This window comes from Ptychodera flava, chromosome 5 (genome assembly GCF_041260155.1).
Source record: "Ptychodera flava strain L36383 chromosome 5, AS_Pfla_20210202, whole genome shotgun sequence".
NCBI classification, from domain to species: Eukaryota; Metazoa; Hemichordata; class Enteropneusta; family Ptychoderidae; genus Ptychodera; species Ptychodera flava.
In genome coordinates, this window is record NC_091932.1 from 8669107 (window position 1) to 8692337 (window position 23231).

Below are 23231 nucleotides of genomic sequence, written 5' to 3' on the forward strand. Positions count from 1 at the left end.
AAATTGATGATGGGGTTCATGGAAACTGACTTGTTAAGTTTAGAAGGGCCAATCATCTGTAAGCTTATGATGTCAGAAACTGGGTAAAAAATATATTGATAAATGCAGTACCGACATGTTGAAATATTTCAGTTCTTAGTGCATTGTGTAGTTTCTCCTGGTCTCGCTCTAAAATGTGGCGACCTCTCAACAGGACTTTATTTTCCACTTCTTCTCGCTTGAGTGAAAACGGTTGTGCAAAGCAAATATAGGGCTGTAGCCTACCTGACGCCATGTTTTACGTATTTTCAATTTCAAAGCCCGCTGTGTACGTATACGGTTCATGGGGGCACCATACGGGATAATCCCGCAGTTGCACAAACACTTGTTGACAGGTGTTGTTCTCATCAAAGATAGTTATTGCAAGAAAATATTTCGGATTCAGAAACCTATCAAACAGATGGACATACATTCGAAGAAGGGCACTTATGTAATCTAGGGAAGCAAATTTAAACGATTTCTCAATATTTCTACTGTTCGAATGAGGTCAATCCTCTTAGTGGGGTATGATCTGACCAGTGACCAGTAAATAATTTATTACATTTCACTGTAAATTGAGCTATTTAGATATTTGTGAGGATAGCAGCATTCCAAATTTGATCCGACATGTGAAATTGTTAATTTGTCTTTATCCTTGACTTCGACCACAGTTGGCGCTGTACGAACAACGGTTACAGTCAGATAAAATATTAGGGCTAATATGCAGCAGCAGAAAATTACTTCTTTGTAACTCCTTTAACGATTGTAGGTATGTAAACGTACGTTAAGTTTTCAAGAGGAGCGTTCACGTTGATATATTAAATACGTAACGATGGACTCTGAGCGGCGATATTGTCGCAAGTCCTTTTGGTAAAAGAATTTTACTGTATTACGATTGTCAAATTGGTGAATTTTCAACGTGTATTATAACTACAAGATAAAAACTTGTCTTGAAGCAGATCGAATAAGGCCAAGTTCAACATGTGTGGTTCGGATTACTACTTTTCCAAACTCGACTAGATCGGTCAGGATTTTATAAATTTGCCATATCTTTATTTCTTTCATTCTAAAGTCTTGCCACTGTTAAAACTGTGGCGATGAATTGTTTAAAGAACGTTTTCAAATTTAATAGTGCTGTTACATCATAACAAAATACAGATGTACGTGTATGTATGTCTTTAAATATCATCAAAACTTAACTGACTCATCTTCATTCGTTGACAGAAATTTCAGGTGCAATGTGCCACGGGGAAATATATTCAGACTCTCAAGTTTTTACAGTCCTGTTCTGATCTACAATTTTGTGTGAACTTATTATCAAGCCCTTTGAGGGAATATAATTTTCACCGGCTTATTTCTGTAACACGAAAATGCTATTTTCCCCTAACAAAAATAACGTAGGGATGATGGCCATTTTGCATTTCAAATATCGGTAAATTTAAGATAAATAGTTTCTCTTGTACCAAAATCTGCATAGTGACCTCCCATATTTCTTTTTAGTTTTATAAGGGAATTATGAACAGTTTACTGAGAAAAGTTTGAGCAAAAGTTTAAATTTTTCTCTTTCGATGGGCGTAATACCTTAAAGTAAACTGTTTTAATGACCACACTATGAGTCCATGCTTAACTAGATAAAGATTATATGATTCAGATGTTAGTTTTATCGCATTCATGTAAATTAGAATAAACAAATGACATTTGGTCTCATAGATACTGCATTCGTCCGACATAAATTCCTGATCGTTGGCCTACTTTCAGAGGATTTTTTTTTCAAAATGCTGTAATTCTATATCCTCCGTTCAAACATTTAACCAAAAACTCGACGAGTACAGCTTGATCGATCGGATAATGTAACGGTAAGTTGCGACTTTGACTGACTTTGGATTTGGAAGGTGTTTTCACTTTGCCGTATATTAAGGCAGTGTCACCAGAAAGATGATAGAATCAATTGCAAGTCCAAGGTGAACTCCGATCGTGTGCACGTGTGAAAGCATGCAGAGCAATGATCGGAATATACGGAAAATATTATTTTCTAACAAAGTTAGAGAAAACCGCTCTAAAAGTTAACATGTGCAAAGGACATAATAATTGTCAAAATTATCTCACTCTAAGGAAGCTATCAATACATTTGAAAGCTATGACTGGAGCAGTTCTAAAAATATGACGTTTTCACAAAAAATCCACAATGAGAGCAAATGATTACATATTTAAATTTCTTAATCATTTAGACATATGTTCATCAGGTCATTCTAGAAAGAAATTAAAATGACGTCCCTCTGAAATCCAGCAGACTAAAGAATTACGTATATTCACTGATATCATGGCATAAACGTGACATACATTTTTTACGAATAGGGACGTCCAGCATTTTATTGAACATTTCGTTATTTTACAATGCGCAAGCGTACTTCGGACCGCTCAATCAGACACTCTCTTTGAAACACAATGTTTCTGCGTAAAGGAATTAATGTAATGAGTCTGATCCAAACTTCATCTTAAACATCCATAAACAAATATGTCTGTTGGAGATCTCATTAGTAAATTTAAAATCTAGAGAGAGAAGTATTCAAATTCTCCTTTTACGATTTAAAGGTGACTATTAAAACATTCTCTCTTCAAATGACAAAATTTTTGATAAAGTTACAATGTAACATTTGAGGAAAACTTGATGAAGAGCAGTATTTACACATATATCTTAACAAAATACCTAGTACCTGTAAGCAACGCCTGTGTCATAATCTAAATAACCACAAATACATCCACAGACATGTGTTTTAAAGGCAGAGATCTTGCTGTTTGGGTAATTTGACATTTGCTGTTTAATGTAATGTTAACCTTTTGTTCTCTTTTGAAAGTTGTGTTGGCTAATTTGTTCAAAGGTAAAAATGATAAAAAATATCCCTTTAATACAATACACACCATGTAGCATTTCTAAAAATCTATCAATATTGACCATTGTTATAATATTAATACACATACAATACAATGTATATCAAGTAAACTACAATACAATACAATACAATCAATGCTGCATAACTTTAAAATTGCGACCTCATATACTTATCAGAGTATAATGGCCTAAAATTGCCGTTTTTAGAGGAACGTCGAACTTCGCAAGCGTAATTTATGCTAATACTTCATTTATGACTATTGAGCATCACTTAAACGTTCAGGGGCTTTCAAAAACATACGTACATCACATTAAAATTACAGAAGATGAAAATAAGATGCTGACATTATTGAATTGACAAATCTGACATTGTCATAATTCGATGAAATGACTGAAAGTAATATGATTGCAATGCTATAATGTCATATTTCATAAACACACTGGTACACAATTTACCATTCATATTACTGTGAAGGATGAATATTATATAAAAGAACAAAAACTGTACAAGTTTGTGAAAGTTTCTAAATTACCACCACCTTTCACTGATTGTTTTGTACAGTAGTATTCCATACTAATTGAAAGCTAACAGAACACGCCATAGGTTATGAATATTTTATCAGAACTCACAAAAAGTCAGTATGTAAATATTGTCTTTGATGTTTTCATTCTATAGATATAGACTGCACATATGTTATGTTCCGTCGACATAGCGCTGTAGCATAGAATATTTTACCTTCTCATAACAGTATTTGGAAAACTTCAACGATGTATTTCTTTGTACTCTGCTAATTGTATTCTTATATTGGGAAATTTTGTTTTAAGCACGTCTCTTCAAAAACCAACTTATCATATTTCATGCAAACACTAAATATTCACGTTTTCTATGTTTACTGAGATATTGGCTCCTTTAAGGCAGATATTGTCTGCAGTGGAAACTTTAAAGTGGCTTTCACACAGTTTATCTCTAACTTTCGTAACATTGCCGATGCTCAATGAATCACACAGAGATACTTTAAGTTTGCTCTGTCTGTCCCTTTCTACTTCACGTATTGCACATGTCAGGGTATTGATTTTATCGTTTAGATTACATTGTGGAAAGCGATGTCTGATAGTGACCCAATATTTAGTAGCTCTACCCATAATTCATCGTCGTCTGTCCGTGATGTAAAATCTCCGTTAACGATGTCGAGTTTACGAAGATAGCGTAATCCATGCGCTATATTTACAATTTGCTCAGTGAGTGATTTCTCGGCGGAATCCTTCTCTGAAAATGTTAAACACAAACATTGTGTTTGTGGGTTGTTCTCACACGTGCAGCATAGATCTGAGTATATTTCATCCAACGGGGGATACGAAACCTTTCTTCAGTAAGAGAATCTAAATAATCATCGACGGAATCTCGATAATGGTAATAGTCGTCGACGATGGAGGAAACACCACGATCGTTAAACTGACAAGATAACATCAACTCATCGTGAGCTTGAGTGGTAGGGTTTTGACATTTGCCAATCACACACACATTTCGCGTCTTGAAAGTTTTATTCTTTGAACAAATGATGTATTAGATGCTATTTTGTCACCTATGAGCTCAATTATCTCAAACTGATCCACATACCGACAATACTGTCGTGCATGTATAGTGTATACGTAAAACTCGGCGAATTGACCAAAACCAAAGCTTTTGGTGTATTCGTCCAAAGTCGAATAGAAGTGGTCAATCAATTGTCTGTGTACACCGAAAACTTTATCAATTAACTGACCGTCCATACTCGGCATGCTCATTGACATACGCATCAAGGGGCAATTCCATCCAAATTCTATCTGATGAACTTTATGAAGAGTCTCAATCGCTACTCTCGAAATGGCAAGATCAGATACCGCTTGTGTTAAGTCATCAACGTCAAAACCCCAACTCGTAGTAAAACGAAGGGTGTGTTTCCCAAATTGAAAACTAATCTGCGAGGTGATATAGTCGAAACGTTCATATTTATAATGGGAATCAATGCCACTGAAGGTGACATCTACCGATGGCGACTTGCTGTTTCTCTGAATTGTCTTGCAAACGGTTCCTATCGAATCAAAACCAATTGGGAATAAAGGAGAAGTTAAGCAAACTTGACGAGCTTGAAACTTTGTCAAGCAATCTAGCACGTCCTCAATCATTTCACACGTCATGGTTGGTGAGCCTATGCTGTATAAGCTGAACGCATTTACTGCTATACAAATCAATTCAAACCTGTCAAGAGCAATGTCTTTCATAGATGAGAGTAAGTCTATGAGTTTGGGGAAACTAAATACGAAGTGGTGATACACTTTCATGGAGAGTTTCGATTTCCCGTCCCCTGTTGACTTTTCAGTTGAAGGATGTAATGGTTTCAGTGAAGATGTAATATCAATTAATTGAAGCTCTCTATAATCTCTATTCCGAGAGGTCATGATCAAACTTATTAACATTAGTTTAGCATTAACAGATTGTACGCATTCTACAATATCAAAAATATCACACCGTAAATTAGAAAATTCCTTCAATTTTATGTCCAATTCTATTTCATCGAAAGTGATCGATTTCATTGATTTTAAAGAGGCGGCCATTTGGATGCAACTTTGTTTGTCCATATGCCGATACTTAAGACTGACATGGATTCTATCAGACGAGTCATTTGTTGAATCATTATCTCTTTTTCTTACGAATACTTCGAAGGTATTAGTGTAGTCTTCTTCAGATAGAAGAACAACTACATCGAGTAATTTATGTGTATGCAGTGTGCGTACTTGAGAAACAATGTCACTAAATTCATTGGGTATACCAAAAACTTGCAATTCTCGAATCTGATGCAAGTTTGATGACAGCCAGTCAAACTGACTCTCAAAGCACGTGTATTTTACAAACAATGCTTGCTTTATTTTGAAATCATCAGCTGCAAGCGATCTACTCAAGCCTTCGAACGTTTTACTGGTCTTTGCGTTTATCTCCTTCATCTGAAATATTAATGCTTCACCTGAATCAGGAAAAGTAATACAACGGCGTATCACTTCTTTGACGACTTTCTGACGTCGGTTGTACTTCGAAATATTATCAAGATCTAATTTCAACGTTCTGGGCATCACGGCAGCGCATGCCTCAATTGATTCTTTGCTGTCTGAACAGCTTTCTATTAATAAGTCAAGCATTATATTATAATTCCCGTCAGGATGATATGATTCTGGGTCTTTAACACATGTGTTCCTTTCCAAACCTTCGAGCCTGAACGCTTGACCATGTCTTATCGCTGTAAACAGTTTTGCCACATTGTTTCCGAAATTACCTGCCAAAAACTTCATGAAGGTTGAGGGACCAATGCCAGAAAAGAAGATTTCGCCATCATTTCTATCGATGTCTCGCTATCAGAATTAACACTCAAATGTCGAGCATCGAAATATTCTTCAAATGTCTTATGTACAAATTTATATCTAGGGCTTCCTGATGACAAAGGTCTACTTGTTTTGTTAAAAATCCCACTTTTAAGACATGCTTGTCATCCGAAACGTCTTTTTCCTCAATTTCGTAGGGGTATTCATGAGCAATTTCACAGAGGCTTCTTATGAGATCTGTTTTCACTATTGCTGTTTCTTCATTGAAAGTTTCCTTTAGCTATGTATCGGTTTACAACTATGACGACTATGCATGTATAAAGTTTTGTTACTGTCTCAGGAAGTGTTCTGTTTTCTATTGATATGTCACATAACATCAGTGTCATCAGCGGACTTTTTGACAGATCGCCTAAGATGTGCTCATCGGCCAAATCATCAAGTTCGCCAAAGAAACCTTCGCCATTTAATCACTCGTATGAGTGGCTTTAAAGTGTTTCTTTACAAAATCTTTGAAAGTGACACCATCAAAACCTTTGATACATAGTTGAGTATCATAGTGTTGTTTACTGATTTTGTCTCTTATTTTCCGAGACGTAACAACAACAACACTATTCTTTAGCATTGCAAATTTTTGTTTAACAATTTTCTGAAAATAATCTGGCAGTTCTTTCGTTTGGATCTCGTCAAGACCATCAAATATAAAACAGACCTCTGATTGATTACGTTGAATATAATTCCACAAAATCTCATCCTGATCGCAATAATCAAGAAATAAATCAGAAATAACATCTCTGAGGCATTTCTTATTCGGATGTTCACTGTGATAATTAAAAAGATCTCTTAATTCAAAAAGAAAGAGTAGTTTGAAACGTTTCAAATAGCTCGACTCGTTACTTGCCCAATCTAAGGCCAACTTTTTACAAAACGTTGTTTTTCCATACCCTGGATCGCCCTCTATTAGGATTCGTCTTGGAGTGACACAGTCGTCCCTTGGAGAAAACATGTCAGCTTTAGCAATCTTTGTTTTCTTTCCGTCTTTTGCCTGTAGTGCAAGTTCAGAGTATATGTCTTCAAGTTTCAGCCTGTCTGTTCCATCCCACCAGGGGAACGGTTTAATATGGGACCACTGTTGATACATTTCCTGCAGACTCCTTTGGCAACGATACACAACATCTGAAAGTATGCAGTAAAATGAACATGGGAAATTTGATTTGGCATTTAGTCAATATATCCACATTTCAAAACGACCATTGTCAAAACTGAACTTTCAATCTGATATCTAACTAGTTTTAATCGATGGATAAGCAATAGATCAGATTACCTACCCGGTATTTTATCACGTGTTCCGTTTCTGTCTTGTCTGTCTACAACGCCACTTCCACTGGGTTCTGTGAAATGTAAACGAAGTTGTTTGAACACCATTGTCCTGGACTGTAATAGTATCTGCCGTTCGAAAACGCATAGTTCACAAGAACTGAATAGCTTATGCTTCGTCAAAAGTCAGGTGATTTTCTAACAAAATGACTATAATGTGGTTTACATCGATCATATTATTTTTCAACAAATTGATGCGTAAATGCTATGGGCTCCTTTTCTTCGATTTCAGCGCTTTTAGACTCCTTGAATGTTTGCAGGTGTTCATGTCGTTGTGAAAAAATTACACATACACTACTTTAAATTTACCTCATGATATGCAAGTTACACCACTCGCTACAGAAGCAGTTAACCTAATTGATGCATCATCAATGCGATTTTGTTTGTATGAACAAACACTGAACAATGCCTGCAGTGATTGAACCAACTTTCATGCTTGACATCATCGGGTCAGGTTGAATATGTCCTTGTTTTCTTTTTTGCTGTTAGTCTATGAATAGACATAACTTCAAATTACACAGCTTGGATATGTCTGTGCATTCTGTGTTTCCATCTTATGATGCATAATACCACACACACATACATACATACATACATACATACATACATACATACATACATACATACATACATACATACATACATACATACATACATACGTACATACGTACATACGTACATACGTACATACATACATACATACATACATACATACATACATTTTAGTACATGAGAAAGGATATGAACTATTATGAGGAATAATTTGATGAAAGAAATACTCAAGGTTGTAAAGTGGTTAGTGTAGGGGTAATCAAACCTTTTCAGCAATTATTTACATACGATATCAAATTCAAAATCAGTAAAGACGTTGCGGTGCAAATTAAGCAAAATCTTATAATTATCTTACCATTGGCTCCTAAATTTACCTCTTCTATCATCGATTCTCCTTCTTGATACAATCTGCTATGCTTTCTTTGTGATCTTGTTGACTTTTCGTGTCCCCTCCAAGGTCTGGCGTTGCTGTCGCCATATCTCGGTGCGTGGGTGCGAGGCTAGTCACACTACTTGCTTCACCATAACCTGCGAGGAAAATTGTATGACAAAATGTTTGGTTCAGTTGTTATTCATTCTTCATACAGTGCTAACATTGCTGACGCCTCAAAAGAACACAGCATGCTTACGTCTTCAAGATTTATAAGGTATTCTTTTCTTGTTGTCAATATTGTACGTCATAAATATTCTCAGTCACAGTCATGAGAGTATAAAACTTTGAATAATTCAATAAAGTACGTTGATGTTTTTTGCACATTAAAACGTAGACCCTTTTTACGGGCCTATGATTAAAATAACATGGTACTCGTCTTCAAAACAACATTACTTGCATTGTTCTCATGCGTTTGTACTCAAATTCAAAAGAACGCTTTTCTAAAAATAGTATCGGAGTACTGTAACATTATGTGAAGATATCAAATGCTTTTGATGTGTCCACTTCACCGTATATTTACTGTGCACCTATATACATATAATCACATCATGTAAATGAAACCTTTGACATGTCACCATGCTTTCCTCACTGTCACACTGTCAGATATCTTCGTGGCTCAAAGAAATTGTCACTTAACATTCATGACAGTTAATATTTACTTTGGCAATAAATATTTACACAGCAAACTCTGGCGATGGATTAAATATTAACTAGCATTACACCAATGGATCAAATATTACTCGAGCAAAAGGCTTCACGTGATTTTGTGAACTTCACAATGAAGAAACACCATAATTATTGATTTATCTTTTCACATAGAAGGACATGGAGTGCACAAGTATAGATTTGACATGTCGGTATTTACAGAATATAGTATTTGATATGTGCAAAAGGTACTTGAATCGATGTGTTACAATTTAAAATAGCACGCATGTAAAACCACGCTGACGCTGACGTACCTGCATTATGGCCGCTGCTTAAACGAGGTATTTTGCTTCTAGGCATTCCATGATAGGTCTCCAGACTTTCTTCACATTCTTCCACAAACTTTATCAGCGGTGGACGATCTATCGTTTTTAACACTTCTTTCAAAAAGTCCAGATCATCCCGGCCTATATGACCATGCTCTTCGAGATGTTTGAATATTTCAGCTGGATTCTGTAGTTTTTCCAGATCCCGTTTTGAAATTTGACCTCCCACCAGGATTCGTATTTTGTCCTCATCTTCCTTGCCGAGCTTCGAGTTCAAAGTGTTGTATAGAATAGATAAAGGGTCAATACGTGATACCATGTTTTAGGTGCAGAGGGACCGTGATTCAGTGACGAGAGTTGCGTCGGTGAGGCATACTACTGATACTACCCCAGCGGAGTTACATGTATGTTCTACATGCCCCCTGGTACTAGCATGTACAGTGGAAGCCAGACTGTCTATGGACCGGTTACGGAACAAGACAAACCATTAATACTATGCGCAATGGCGACTGCGCAATAATACACAACTTGAAGATGATTTATCATTGCGGAAAGGTCATACGAGGTCAAATCCTCCCATAGACAGCAACGGTCATCTTTGATAAAATGACCGATAGATGAACAACACTGTCTATTTGAGAAACATCATCTCTACTTCTTTAAAACGAATGGAAGGAAAATATATTAGGGTAATGCCGCGTTCAAAAAAATGGTGAGGGGGCTGGAGGAATTCAGGGGGGTTCGAAAATTTTGGGGGTAGTCGAGGGGGACTTGAAAGTTTTGCTCTGTCTATACGGGGGACCTGAAAATATTTTGGCTCCCAACATTTTGATGTCGTCCAATGGTTCTAATGTTAGTAATAATTAAACAAATCTAGAACCGTTTTGTCGCATTTTATGACTTTAATCTCGAAAAAATCTAAAAATGTATGAATGCCATTAAATTTTCGTAAAAACAACAAGTTGGCCTTGTAATGGGGCAGGAGCTGCAAGTGCTGGTATTTTTTCAATATTTCTACGCAATGTATAAAACACAGTTTCTTGGTGTCTCTCTACAGCATAACGAAAAACACAATATTCAGTTTGTCAACAAAGCCCGTTCGTCTAATTATTGGTGATAATTGAATTAGAGCTCAGATTGAAAGTTTTTTGTCAATGATAAAAATGCACGGTACACGTAGGCTGTGTGGCAAGCTGAATAGAGGACAGGTCAACATGCTGTAAGGAGTAGAACAAGAACGCAGTTGTATAAACTGAACAAAAATATTGCCAAATACAAAGTTAATACAACTACTGCGCAAAATGTGCAATGTGGGTATTGTAAAAAATTACACCATCATAGTTGGTTGATTTATCATGTGAAAACCTTTCAATTATTTTGTTCCTCACTTTACACGTTGTATATCATTTCAAAACAGTGAAATTCTAAACCCTGCCGGCATAAACACGAGGAACTGATCAATCGAGGTCAGCCCTTTGTATACAAAAAACACTAGCCTTGGCGTCATTACTGGTAACGGAGAAACAACCTTCTTTTTTCTAAAATTCATCTGAATGGATGAATATATGCAATGTTAAAGGTATGTGCTCATTATAATGAAAGGTGACAGTTGACAGCCGATGAACAACTTATGTCTCGAAGGGTTATCTGACCTGATGCCCTTACGTGTCATTTGGTGACGTTGTTTATTTCAATTTGCATTCAGCGGTGTCGTCACCACTTGTGCGATCAGCTGAGTGCAATGACATTTCAAATTGATTCCACCTATTATTATTGATAATTTAACGAGCTTGGCAAATGAAACGCATTGACTTTGATCTAGCACTCCCATTCCAAGAGTCTGAAAGTGTACTAAATCCGCCAAGAAATCATGATTTCAACTTCCTCGAACACGGTATATGGTAGAAATATGTAATTTTGAGTCGAAAAAACCCCGGCTACTCAGTATTTGAAATATGTTTATACGTACTGCAATCAGGTCGTGTGCTTGCGTTTGCTACATCAATGAAACAATCTAAAGTTTGCATTTGAAATACAACACGTCTTCGGAACAATCACGATGAATGGCTTGATATAAGCTTTAGCAACTTTGACTTTACTTCACTGTGTTGAAAACAGCTGGACTGGTAATCCGTCACCTGAGGGCGCTCTCTATTATAGTTGCCACAGACCAGCTACGGATTCTCTCTGTTGAGCAGTTGTACAGTCATCAGCATTTTATTTTTAGAACATTTGCATGAAGAAGATACACACTGTTCATAATTCGATTACCTAAATCATGATGTATCTGTTACTCCATTTCAGTTATGGTCGGACATCAAATGATACAAAATCTTTAGCTAAATGTCCTATAGCTGTGAAGAATTCATTCTTATACCAATCAATGTTGTTCTGTTCACGTGATAGCTTACTCAACAAACTCACCAATAATGCACACATGATTTGAGGTAGAATATACTTTAGGGACAGGTTTCAATATTTTTTTTACAATACTTTTTAATGGTCCACTGCCATGACGATATTTGGACCTATTTTGTAGCCTGTGGAGTCAATGATTTTTACTGTCTCATTTTTGTATCAAATCGAAAATTTTATTTTCCAAATAGAATGACCACGGGGTATGTGTTGCCATTTCTAATTTAAAGCCTTAATAGCTGCGAATGTGTAATAAAACGGATCTAAAATTATCCTGAGTTTTCCAAGAGTTTTCTTTGAATAAGACCCATTACACACTAAAAAGTGTACAACACTGTCATAAGTGTCAAAACTGGCATGTGATTTCAAAAGTTTTAACATCATTTTAGATTTCAAGCTATTTTCAAAAACTAATCATGTAACGATAAAATAGAGATTACAACAATGAAATGTTGGCCGTCCTGTGTTGGGCATTCAAATAAATGGCATCGTGCTTGTTTCTTTTATGATCAAGATGTGTAATTGTATATTATAGGAAATACTGCATTTTTTGTACTTTTCGGTGGGCGCCATTTTATAAGTGCGGCACCCGCTTATTTTTCAGTCTATTAAAACGTATAGGCATGGTCCAAATCAGCGAGCAGTGATACTTCCATACACATCCTTCAGTTGGCACATTTACACGAACCAACTTTGGTTTGAAAGAAAAGTCATGAAAATCATGCATAAAAATTCGCAGTCATTGTGGCTTAAATATCGGTAAATTCATGACCCCTAGTCCAAAAACCTGAACTTTGAACCCTGTACTGCGGCATTTTGTAATATGACGCATTTTGTAATAACTTACGCAAAATGTAATAAGGGTATCAGCATTTTGTAATAAAATGGTCTACGCATTTTGTAATAAGGATATCAGCATTTTGTAATAAAATATTGTTTACGCGATTTGTAATGAGGGTATCAGCGTTTTGTAATAAAACGCGTTTTGTAACATTAGTTAACGCATTTTGTAATAATTATAAACATACGCTGATATTGTATGTATTTCAAAATGCTTTGTGGTTTCTGAATACGTAAAAAAATAATAGCATATAATGATATCGAGATTATATCTCACTACCAGTGCTAGGCAATCATATTAACGCCATATAAGGGGGGGGGGGGTGAGATTTATTGTGGGCGATTATAATTGAGAAAACAAACTGAGAAAGTTTTTGTATGTTTTACATACAGTGCTGTACTTTGAAAAGACAATATACTGTAGTCCTTTCTGCATTTTTTTCTCTTCAATGTTACTTTTGGTGGATGGAAAGAGGAAGGCTTGGAGATGACATGACATGCAGAGCTCAGAATATGATAAAAGACAGCGACATCATCAACATTGATTGTGTTGTGTTGTAAGACCTAATTAGCTCACGTGTGTGAACACGTGGCTAATGTCATAGCGATGTCTGTCTGTCTGTCCGTGTGTGTGTGTGTGTGTGTGTGTGTGTGTGTGTGTGTGTGTGTGTGTGTGTGTGTGTGTGTGTGTCTGTCTGTCTGTCTGTCTGTCTGTCTGTTTACACGATAACTCAAAAACGCCTGAACGGATTCAAGTCAGATTTGGTAAACAGGACCATATGCTACTTGCAAGGATTGATTAGATTTTGGTTTGTGCAGCTTGCATATTAATGAAGTTATGCAATATCGTTTTTTTCCGTACAATGGTTTTCCTATGGAGACGGTAATGACAGTGTAGACATATATCAAGAAATACTGCACAAAATTTCATGAAACTTTTCACAGATGACAATCTCAAAGCATTATCATGATACTATGAGTGTCATGTCAATTATCTGCTCATTTGCATATTTAATGAACTTTTGTTATTAGTGACATAACTCTGAAATTCCTGCACCAAACTTGATGATACTAGCAACAAATATTGATCTGATATATATCTAATTATACTTAGAAGCATTGGGCAGTGTCAAGTTAATAAATAGCTCATTTGCATATTTCATGAAGTTTTGTAATTATTTGAAAGTCATTAAGCATTTTTACTTCAGCCAAATACTTATTTGCATATTTAATAAACTTTCATAATAAGATATATATATCTGAATTGACTTGACCAAAGTTGATGAAACTTGCTGTGTACATTGAAGATACTATGATATAACATTATTAAAAATCATTAAGCAATTTCACTTCAGCCAATTCCTTATTTAAATATTTAATGAACTTAAATAATTAGGGATATATATCTGAATTGACTCGACTGAAGTTGATGAATCTTGCAACATATATTGAAGATACTGTAAAACACATATTTAATGAACTCTTCTTATTAGGGATATTTATCCGTCTTGACGAGACCATCTTCCCCCTTGTACTGTCTATGACTAGACCAAAGTTGACGAATTGCTTTTTACATTAAAGATACTATGACAATAGGACATTATTGAAAGTCATTTAACATTTTTACTTCAGCCAATCCCTAATTTGCATATTTAATGAGAACATTTCAGTCAATTCCTGATTTGCATATTTTAAAAAATTTCCTGATTGGGGATATATACTTGGATTTAGAATTAATCTGTGCTTTATATTATTCATTATGTTGATCATAACACTTTCAGTGAAGTTGAAAACATGTGGCAAAGGTTCAAATTTACAGATACAGTGGAATTTGATCGAGTGTCCGGTTTGCCTTGCAGAGCTCGACGAGTCTACATGTTGCTTATCATTAGAAAAGTAAACATTTGCAACAAATTGAGTCTTCGTCTTTGGTTGGTGTTAGATTACAGCGCGCTGCAAACGTTTCCCATACACTGTCTCGTCACGATCACTGCAGTCGTTTCAGCATGTCACTCACAACAAACATAACACTGCACTACATGCACATCACCAGTTTTCTTTTAGGTGTTTACTTTTAAATTGGGAACTTTATGAAGAAACAAGTAAATTCTTTTTAAAAACAAAACTTTTCTTCTCCTCTCGATGTCAGCAATCACGACAACAGTTCCTTCAGCATGCAGTCTGTAGCATTGCCAGTGCAGTCTACTCTATCAACAAGTTTGACACGATACAAGTGACACTGAATATTGTCAACCAGAAAATGCTTAAACACTCCTGCATGAAAATTTAATCCCGCTTTCTCTTTTGTCTTAGCTAAATGAAACTCTCTCACTTCTCTGAGCTACAAAATAGACTTGAAGAAAAGAAAAGTGTTGATTTTGCACATTCAAGTGCAATTCAATGAACACGGTACATTTTGTGCCATCGAATAACACACACAGTGTTTCTGAAATAATTCACTGTATTTTGGCACTGAATTTCCCGGACGGCATCATACACGGCAACGGGTTAGCATGGAAGGGACGGTGATAGCTCTCTGCCTTCAAAATATTCTTCACCTTGCTGAAGAAATACAGTGTTCTACTATAATAACACGCCCAGAGTCAGTCCGGTTGATGTTTGGGACTTTCCTCGAGATATAGATCCGACACTCGAAAATATGCCAGTGAGTTTTGTCCGAGTTGTATTTCCCAAATCAAAGTACACAAATGGCTGAAAGAAAACTTTGATGATGTGCTATAGCTATAGTGCGGTGTCAAGCTTGTTGTGCATGAGTGGCATGCTGAAACGACTGTCATGATTGTAGACTAGACAGTGTATGGGAAACGTTCGCCGCGCGCGCTGTATAATCTAACATCAAAGACTCACTTTGTTGCAAATGTTTACTTTTCTAATGATAAGCAACATGTAGACTTGTCGAGCTCTGCAAGGCAAAACGGACACTCGATCAAATTCCACTGTAACTGCAATATAATGAAACACGTGAGCATTTTCAGTTCATATCTAATTTTATTATACTAATGATGGACATGCCACAAAACCAACCTTATCCAGAAATGGTTCCCTTATGACATTTTGAGGGTTTCGGTCTGATTTTTTAGGCTTTGCTACATTATTTTTACTTTTTTACTAAAGAAAAACAATAAATATTGTTTTTGGTTACAATAAAATTGTGTATTCTTATGTTTTTGCATGTATATTGGATGAAGTTTATAAAACTCGAATAATCAAATTCTGAGTTTTGCAAAATGATTGTAATGTTAGTATACACTGTGATTTGAACAAAGCTTTCATTTGGTTCATAAAAATGACGTAACAACCATTTTCTTGGAATCATCAGTTGTAGACAACAGAATCTAATATACATGTAAACATAATTGAGAAATGGGAAGAGATAAATTCTTTAGAATGTCGCCAGAAAGAAAGCAATATGTGAAAATCATTGTAAATTTAGAATACGGGTGGCCATTTTGAATATTTAATGAGGTCATGTGACCAGTATTTGCATATTTTTCGGGCAATTGTAATACTACAATTCCAAAAATATTTTGTAATTGTGGACAAAGTTTGATAAATTCAATAGTCAGATGTTATAAAATAGGATACCTTGACCTGTCTGACCCCTATTCAAGGGCGCTGTGTGTAATTCTTCACTTATGAGTGAACACAAGAAAATCTGTGTAAGTTTTATCAAATCTGTGTAAAGTGTATCATAATATATAAAGTTTACAATATCGATTATCTTTTACTGGCAAATTGGAAAACATGTAAAATTAATGATACATTTATATTGTTGGCGGCCATTTTGAATACCTAATTAGGTCACATGACCAGTATTAGCATATTTTTGGGACAAGTGTGTCATTGTCGTTCAAAATATACATACTTACTGTGGGAAATATTTCATAATATTAGGTGCTGGATGTTATGTTACATTATACTTTGACCGATCTAACACTTATACAGAGCCTTTATTTACATTACACTTAGCAGGTCAAAATGATACAAAATATGAGAGTTTTTTTTATGAGAGTCACAATTTCATTTCAGTCCATGCTGACGTGATAGAAAACAGGTTTGGGGATAAAGATGATGAGTTAATGAGGAATTCCTATGAAAATAAAGAAATATGTTGAAAAAATACTATTTTATATATTGGCGGCCATTTGAATACTTAATGAGATTACGTGATCATAATTTGTATATTTTTTGGACAAGTATTTTATGGTGTATTTTCGTAAAAATTATTATCATACATCTCCTTTTTTATCAAGAATATATACACCCGTCGTTTCCGATGCATTATTCCATACACTTTAGAGGCATATTATGCATCGCTCTCTTAACCCTTTCACCGCCATGGTTGTCCCAACTCCATTGTTTTCTATGGTAAAGTTGGACCTGCATACAGGGAACTGGGGTGAAAGGGTTAATGTGTGCGGGTTAAGGGTAAGCGCCATCTTTGTTTACATCGCGCGCTCATCCAACATTCGATGTCTTGGTGAACTCTCATAATATTTTTCACCTTCAAACAGTCGTAATATATTTACTTCTGTTTCTTTTATCAGAAGTTATTTTCAAAGTACAGTATGGAGTTTCAGTATGGAGCCATTCAATGACGCAATGTTTATCATCAAATATGAAAGTAAAGGGGTTATTGCATGCCCGTTACGTGCCCGTTTTTACGGAAGCTCGATTCTATTGTTTGCGAAGGCAGATGTATAATAATTTATTTTATGTTATTATATTTTATTTTATCTGAGTATCTACCTGTTGATTGCTGGTTGTCTGCAATACATCAGAAAGAATGTCGTTATCCTCTATTTAATAAATCAACTGACTGTGTATACCAATGATTCTCTCAATAAACTAGTCAAAATCTAGTAGTTACCTGCCTCAGATGATCAGTTGGTAAAAATACTGATTGACAGCTATCTAAAATTAAGTCTTTCTAATTTGAAATGGAAGTCAGGGAGCGATCAATTTTTGTACTTACTTAACGAGTAAACACACACTTTGTAATACCATTCCAAAGTCAATAAAATATCTGTTAATGCTTTAAAACTGGGAAAGGTTTTAAAATTATTACAAATGCGTTAACTGTTATTACAAAGTGCGAATATTACAAAATGCTGATACCCTTGTTACATTTTGCGTAGACAATTTTTTTATTACAAATGCTGATACCCTTGTTACAAAACGCGTAGACTGGTTTATTACAAAATACTGCAGACGTTATTACAAAACACGTCAGTATTACAAAATGCCGCAGCACAAACCCTTAATTGTATTCTCGATACCCAAAAAAGTGATTTAAAGTTCGCTTGAAGAAGTTTTGAACAAAAGTTTAAAACTTCCTGCATTGAGATGCGTATGAGTCATTCCACTTAAACGCTACCTATAAACGTTATTCATGGCAATCGGCGATTCAATCAATGATCGACAAAAACAAGTTCGACACGGTAAAAACGGAAGCCATCGTTTTGAATTTCATGAAAGAAAACTGTTATTTATAGAGAATTTCTGTATTAGTTTAACAGTTGACTCAGACTGCTAGTGTTTTTTTATTACTCTGCATACTGATAAAATGACCCGCTGGTCCGAACTTTGAATTCTAATAAGTTATTTTATCTTGATGGAAATTATACTATGTAGCTGACTCATTTCTTCGCTTACTTTAAAGGGTTTTACCGTAGTGACAAAGATGCTGTATTGAAAGCGGTTAAATATTTCCACATTGATCACAATATTTCTTTCAAATTTTCAGAATTACTCATTCATTGTAATCAAAGTCATTCAAAATCACACCATACCATTGCAAAGCGTGAACAACAAAGTGGGTTGTCCGAAATCCGAATAATAAGCTGAGGAGGAAGCGATGGATGAGTTTGTCACTGCAACGGTATCCTGACGTCGTAATGACTACATCATGTTGAGAGTATTTCTTTTTAATTTTGGAAGATTTCATGTATTCTTGATGGGAAGTTAGCGGAGCATACATATGTGATAAAATATATTCCTTATGTTAATAGTAAATCTGTACATATTTGACAAAAATATATATTTGCACATACTATGGATGATATTTTTTGTCTAATCGGCACAATACTTGTACGCAGTTCCAGTCGAATTTGTATTTTCATGTTCTTTTTCATTGAATAAAATATTATCTTACTATGACAAATTGTTCATAGCATTAACATTCTTTGTAGCATCCTTGTAAATGATCCTTACAAAGCATGGACATATAGATGTCCCATGGTATAAAGCTTAACGTTTCTGGACTGTAGACAGTAAACAGCCGAAAGACGCAGTTGGCATTGTGCCTTTCCTTCCAAGCTCAAACTTTTCGCTGGGTACAAGCAGTCGAGAAGACTGAGGCCGCATAAGTTGGAAATGAACAGTAAATTGTTAAAAAACACAAATAGTATATGTCAACAGTTCAATCTCCTCAAATAGAACAATCGGTATTTCGTCTATGTGAAATATTACGGAAGGCAGAGACTTTTCGGAATCTAACGTATCACAATGATTAAATAACAGTTGACTATTCGATTACTGGTCTGATGATCTCGTATCTCTTAAGAATATGTACTACATGGTTCGTTTGAAGAAACTTTCAGAAGAGGCGCAACCTGACATTTTCGATAAAACCGATAACCTCTCGATTGAGATGATTTTCCAGTGGAGAACTAGGCTTTCAGAAGAAAAACACATATTTCAGTCTCCAACCCATTGCGAGTTCTATATTACCGCAACGTCAAATCCAGTTGTAAGCTAATAATGCAAACACGTTTGCTTCCAACGATATTTGACTCTCTTGACTCCAATTTGACGCAGAGGACATGGGTATTCTATCAGTATAGATAGTCATATCAAAACGATTTAATGTCAGATTATGAAGAGTTGTATGTGATTTATCAACGTGGAGTAACACCAATGATCGGTAATGAAGACTTAAAGCATCGTTCATATGATAATTTTGATTTGTAATCGTAAAAGTTCCCACATTTGTGTATTGCACCGGAACTGGTTAAGGGGAAACAGTCATGAGACATGAGACGAAAAAGTATGTTTAACGATATTTTTATTTCATAAAGTGCACGATCGATGAACCGAAAATACACATGAATATATTTCTAACATCTTCAGTCATAGTCTTCTAACAAAGGGATCTCATCCTCTTTCTTTGACCCCAAAAAAGTTGATATAAACCTCTTCTTCATTGAAGATAAGCTGAGTTTTCTTTTTCGACGGGGGTGGCCGCTTTGTTAGAGACGGTGTGCATCTGATTGTTGTCACTTGAACTTGTTGGAATTGCATTGTCTTTGCTTATCGTGTTGGAACAGGTTGTATCATTGATGACTTCGACAGCTTTGGGAAGCGAAATCGGCTTGTTAATATCTTCAAAGGTCCTACCGTTGACATCTCGTATAGACTGACCGATTGGAGCTGAGGTACCGACAGTTGGTGAATCAAAGAGCCTTTTGGCATTTCCGTCAAGACGTGGTGTTGGTCTTCCAGTTCCTGTTGTTACTAAGTTACCCAGTTCCTGTTGTTTTCCGTCGCCTTGGTGTCTGCGGTGGCAATTTGATTTTTGCTGCCGCCTCAATGAGGGCCTGAGTATCGTACTGTTCACGTGAATTACACAAACCTTCATTTTTCCGCGAATTTACTGAACCATCATAAGTGTCGCCAGCATTGGAGGACAGGCCGAGTAAATCCATTGTTTCATCAAACGAAGGTGCAGACACCTTCCTATCATTTCGATCATGCTGCAAATTCAAAGAAATGCGGTCATGTAAACATAGATAGCTTAATCGGAAACAACTGTGATTATTGCAATTGAAGTAAGAAAGTAAACAAATTGTCCTCACTTTTGTGTCATTGTGATCTATATCAACTTTACCTTTAAAGTCAAGGTAGAGTCCATCTCTGCCACGAAGTCGGAATTCGGGACAAGTGCCGCAGCGCCCTCACTTGATAACGAGGAAGTTGTTAAACAAGGTTTAACGTCATCACAATTCATCTGAAAAAAGTTATCAAAGTGATAAAGTTAATGATAAGTTTTACTTTTGGAAAAATTATTCAGAGTATGAATACTATTCATCACATTCACATAATTCAAGATTTTCAAACAATAAAAAATCCCAGGCTTAGAATGTTTAGAAAAGAACATACAATACAGTATCTTTTCTGGGACATTTTGCTAGAAGTGGTATATAATAGCGAAGGCAATTTTTTCCATCGGGCTTATTTGCTGAGGCAAATTTATGCAAATGATTTTCAGATTAAACGGCAAACAAACAGACAACCACAGCCCCAACTGTACTCTTATCATCTAAAATATGCAATATATCTGAAATTACTGGTTCTGTTGGAACACTGCCCTTTCGATGCCAACAAATTTTCGATATTAAACAAACAAACAAAAAATAAATAAAAAATAAATCCTAACACTAAAGGTGGTTTTTCTTACCACAAATGATTGACAAGTAATAGCACTTGGAAAGACAAAGTATAAGAGAGTTCAGCACTGCAAATTATAGATCGGTACCTTAAATAACGTCCTAACGTAAACATTTATATATCTGAAAAGCACTGATCACATATGACGTCGTGTTTCTCTCATTTATATGCAAAAATAAAAACTTGTCCTCATGTTCCGTATTAGCGATAAAAAATAAAACCTGCCAGTCTTAAAATTGAAACTAATTTATTACTCAGACTACACAGCTGAAATTTATAACAACAGCCAAGCACGCATCAATAAAATTTGTCGAACTTTTAAGCAGTATAGTATCCAATGTCGCGCTCGTTCGACTATATTTAGTAACAAACCTGCAACTGCCATTAACGCTATCAGTTGTCAAAATTTCAAGTATTCGTCATGATCTACCAAGCCCGGTCGCTTTTTTCATCAAACTGCATTCAGTACTGAGTGTATCTTTAGACAGTAGATCCGATACATAGCTCACTTTTATTGTCTTTAGTATACCCGGCTTTCTATCCCTCACCTTTGTGTCCTGGCGAACCATACCAATTTTGGGTTCCAAAGTTACATCGGACTTTGCTATAACATCGGTACCGACGATATGCAATGACGCAGCGCCATGACTCTCTGTCGTCAACGGTGGCAAGGACGTTGTCAAGCAAGCTTCTACTTCAATCTGTGGCGCAAATACCTGAATACCATCGGCCTTGTCACTCTGAAAACGATAACATCATACCATACCGTTATTGATACGTCTATTATCTGAAAACGTGTGGTGATACGCTCAGACACCAAAACCAAAACATTTTTTCCTGTATTACTGCACATATTTGCTTGTCTTCCCCGTTGACACGATAAGTCCCACCTTGTCAATTCGTTTTATGCTATTAAAGATGCACTCTACAGTCTCTAGTACTATACAAAACGTAATACAATGCTAGGTAGAATAATGAAAATGATTTTGTACTTACACGCTGGCTTTCTTTCAAGCACCTGTGTTTTTGGCGAAACATTTTCATTTGCATAGGTACGGTAAATCCGTTATTTCTATTTCGTCAGATTTTGGGATAGTTGAAAAAGCACAATCACAGTCTGTCGTTGACAACAATAAAGCGGAAGGTGCTAGACAAGGTTTTTAACCCTTTCACCCCCAGTTCCCTGTATACAGGTCCAACTTTACCATAGAAAACAATGGATTTGGGACAAACCATGGTGGTGAAAGGGTTAAGTCAAACTTCGTCTTAGTTATGTCAATATCAGCATCAGCATTCGGACCTCTGGACAAAATTTGGTCGTAAAATGACATCAAATCAATTCAAGCAATTGTTATAATTCAAGGCAAGTAAATCAACAGGTCAAGGAAACAATAAAAAACATGACAAAATCAATGGTGTAATCTCGAAACACTGGTTTAGTGGTGGTACCAGGTGTTTGGAATGGGTAAACGTACCCTGCTAGCATGCTATACTCGCCGTCAAATTGAACAACAGTGACAAAGTAATTGTACAGTAATTCAGCTAGCAGTGACTTCATAAAGCTTATCTGCTAAGACAAATTTATGCATGTTGTTACATTCAAAGGAAAACAAAGTCAGCGACACCTCTGCATTTCTCTTATCGTCTAAAACAAGCCATACCCAGAACATCAAATATTTGTCCCCAAGGAACGTAAGCTTTGCCACTGACTGTAATCAAGAGAGTTTCTTATCAACCGTAGTAATCCTATCGATGATCATTGATAAAATTAATAAACGAAGACAAACTAATATGAGTACAGGACTGAAATCTGGAGAATTCATGCCAATACGTTCCGTTCTCACGACTTTGTCATTTACAACAGTTACTACAAAGTTTCGCCGAGCTTGGTGGCTTTTTAACAGATATTGGGTAT

The 23231-nt window shown here is 35.8% G+C and overlaps 2 protein-coding genes and 1 long non-coding RNA gene across 4 annotated transcripts in view; all 3 read right to left on the reverse strand.

Annotated features, from left to right (window-relative positions):
- LOC139132926 (uncharacterized) overlaps positions 1-23231 on the reverse strand; it is a 138685-nt gene that overhangs the window by 95613 nt on the left and 19841 nt on the right. The gene's annotated exons all lie outside the window — the stretch shown is intronic.
- On the reverse strand, positions 7588-10030 carry LOC139132463 (FAS-associated death domain protein-like). Its single transcript, XM_070698798.1, has 3 exons — positions 9581-10030; positions 8544-8716; positions 7588-7650 (listed from the first exon to the last, which is right to left on the reverse strand). The coding sequence occupies exons 1-2, from the start codon at positions 9909-9911 to the stop codon at positions 8571-8573; spliced, it is 477 nt and encodes a 158-aa protein (XP_070554899.1). The 5' UTR covers positions 9912-10030; the 3' UTR covers positions 7588-7650; positions 8544-8570.
- LOC139132610 (uncharacterized) lies at positions 19953-22552 on the reverse strand. Its single transcript, XM_070698890.1, has 4 exons — positions 22490-22552; positions 21865-22056; positions 20757-20876; positions 19953-20622 (listed from the first exon to the last, which is right to left on the reverse strand). Exons 1-4 carry the CDS (start codon positions 22550-22552, stop codon positions 20389-20391), a joined length of 609 nt encoding a protein of 202 aa, XP_070554991.1. The 3' UTR covers positions 19953-20388.

Bases quoted from the DNA above. Each gene is read 5' to 3' on its own strand.
- LOC139132463 (XM_070698798.1), bottom strand. From the start codon at position 9,911: ATGGTATCACGTATTGACCCTTTATCTATTCTATACAACACTTTGAAC. The intron at 8,717-9,580 runs GTACGTCAGCGT...TTTTCCTCGCAG, and splicing joins AAGCAGCGGCCATAATGCAG to GTTATGGTGAAGCAAGTAGT.
- LOC139132610 (XM_070698890.1), bottom strand. From the start codon at position 22,552: ATGGTTTGTCCCAAATCCATTGTTTTCTATGGTAAAGTTGGACCTGTA. The intron at 20,877-21,864 runs GTGAGGGATAGA...AACTTTTTTCAG, and splicing joins TGGTTCGCCAGGACACAAAG to ATGAATTGTGATGACGTTAA. The intron at 20,623-20,756 runs GTAAAGTTGATA...TTGAATTTGCAG, and splicing joins ACTCTACCTTGACTTTAAAG to CATGATCGAAATGATAGGAA.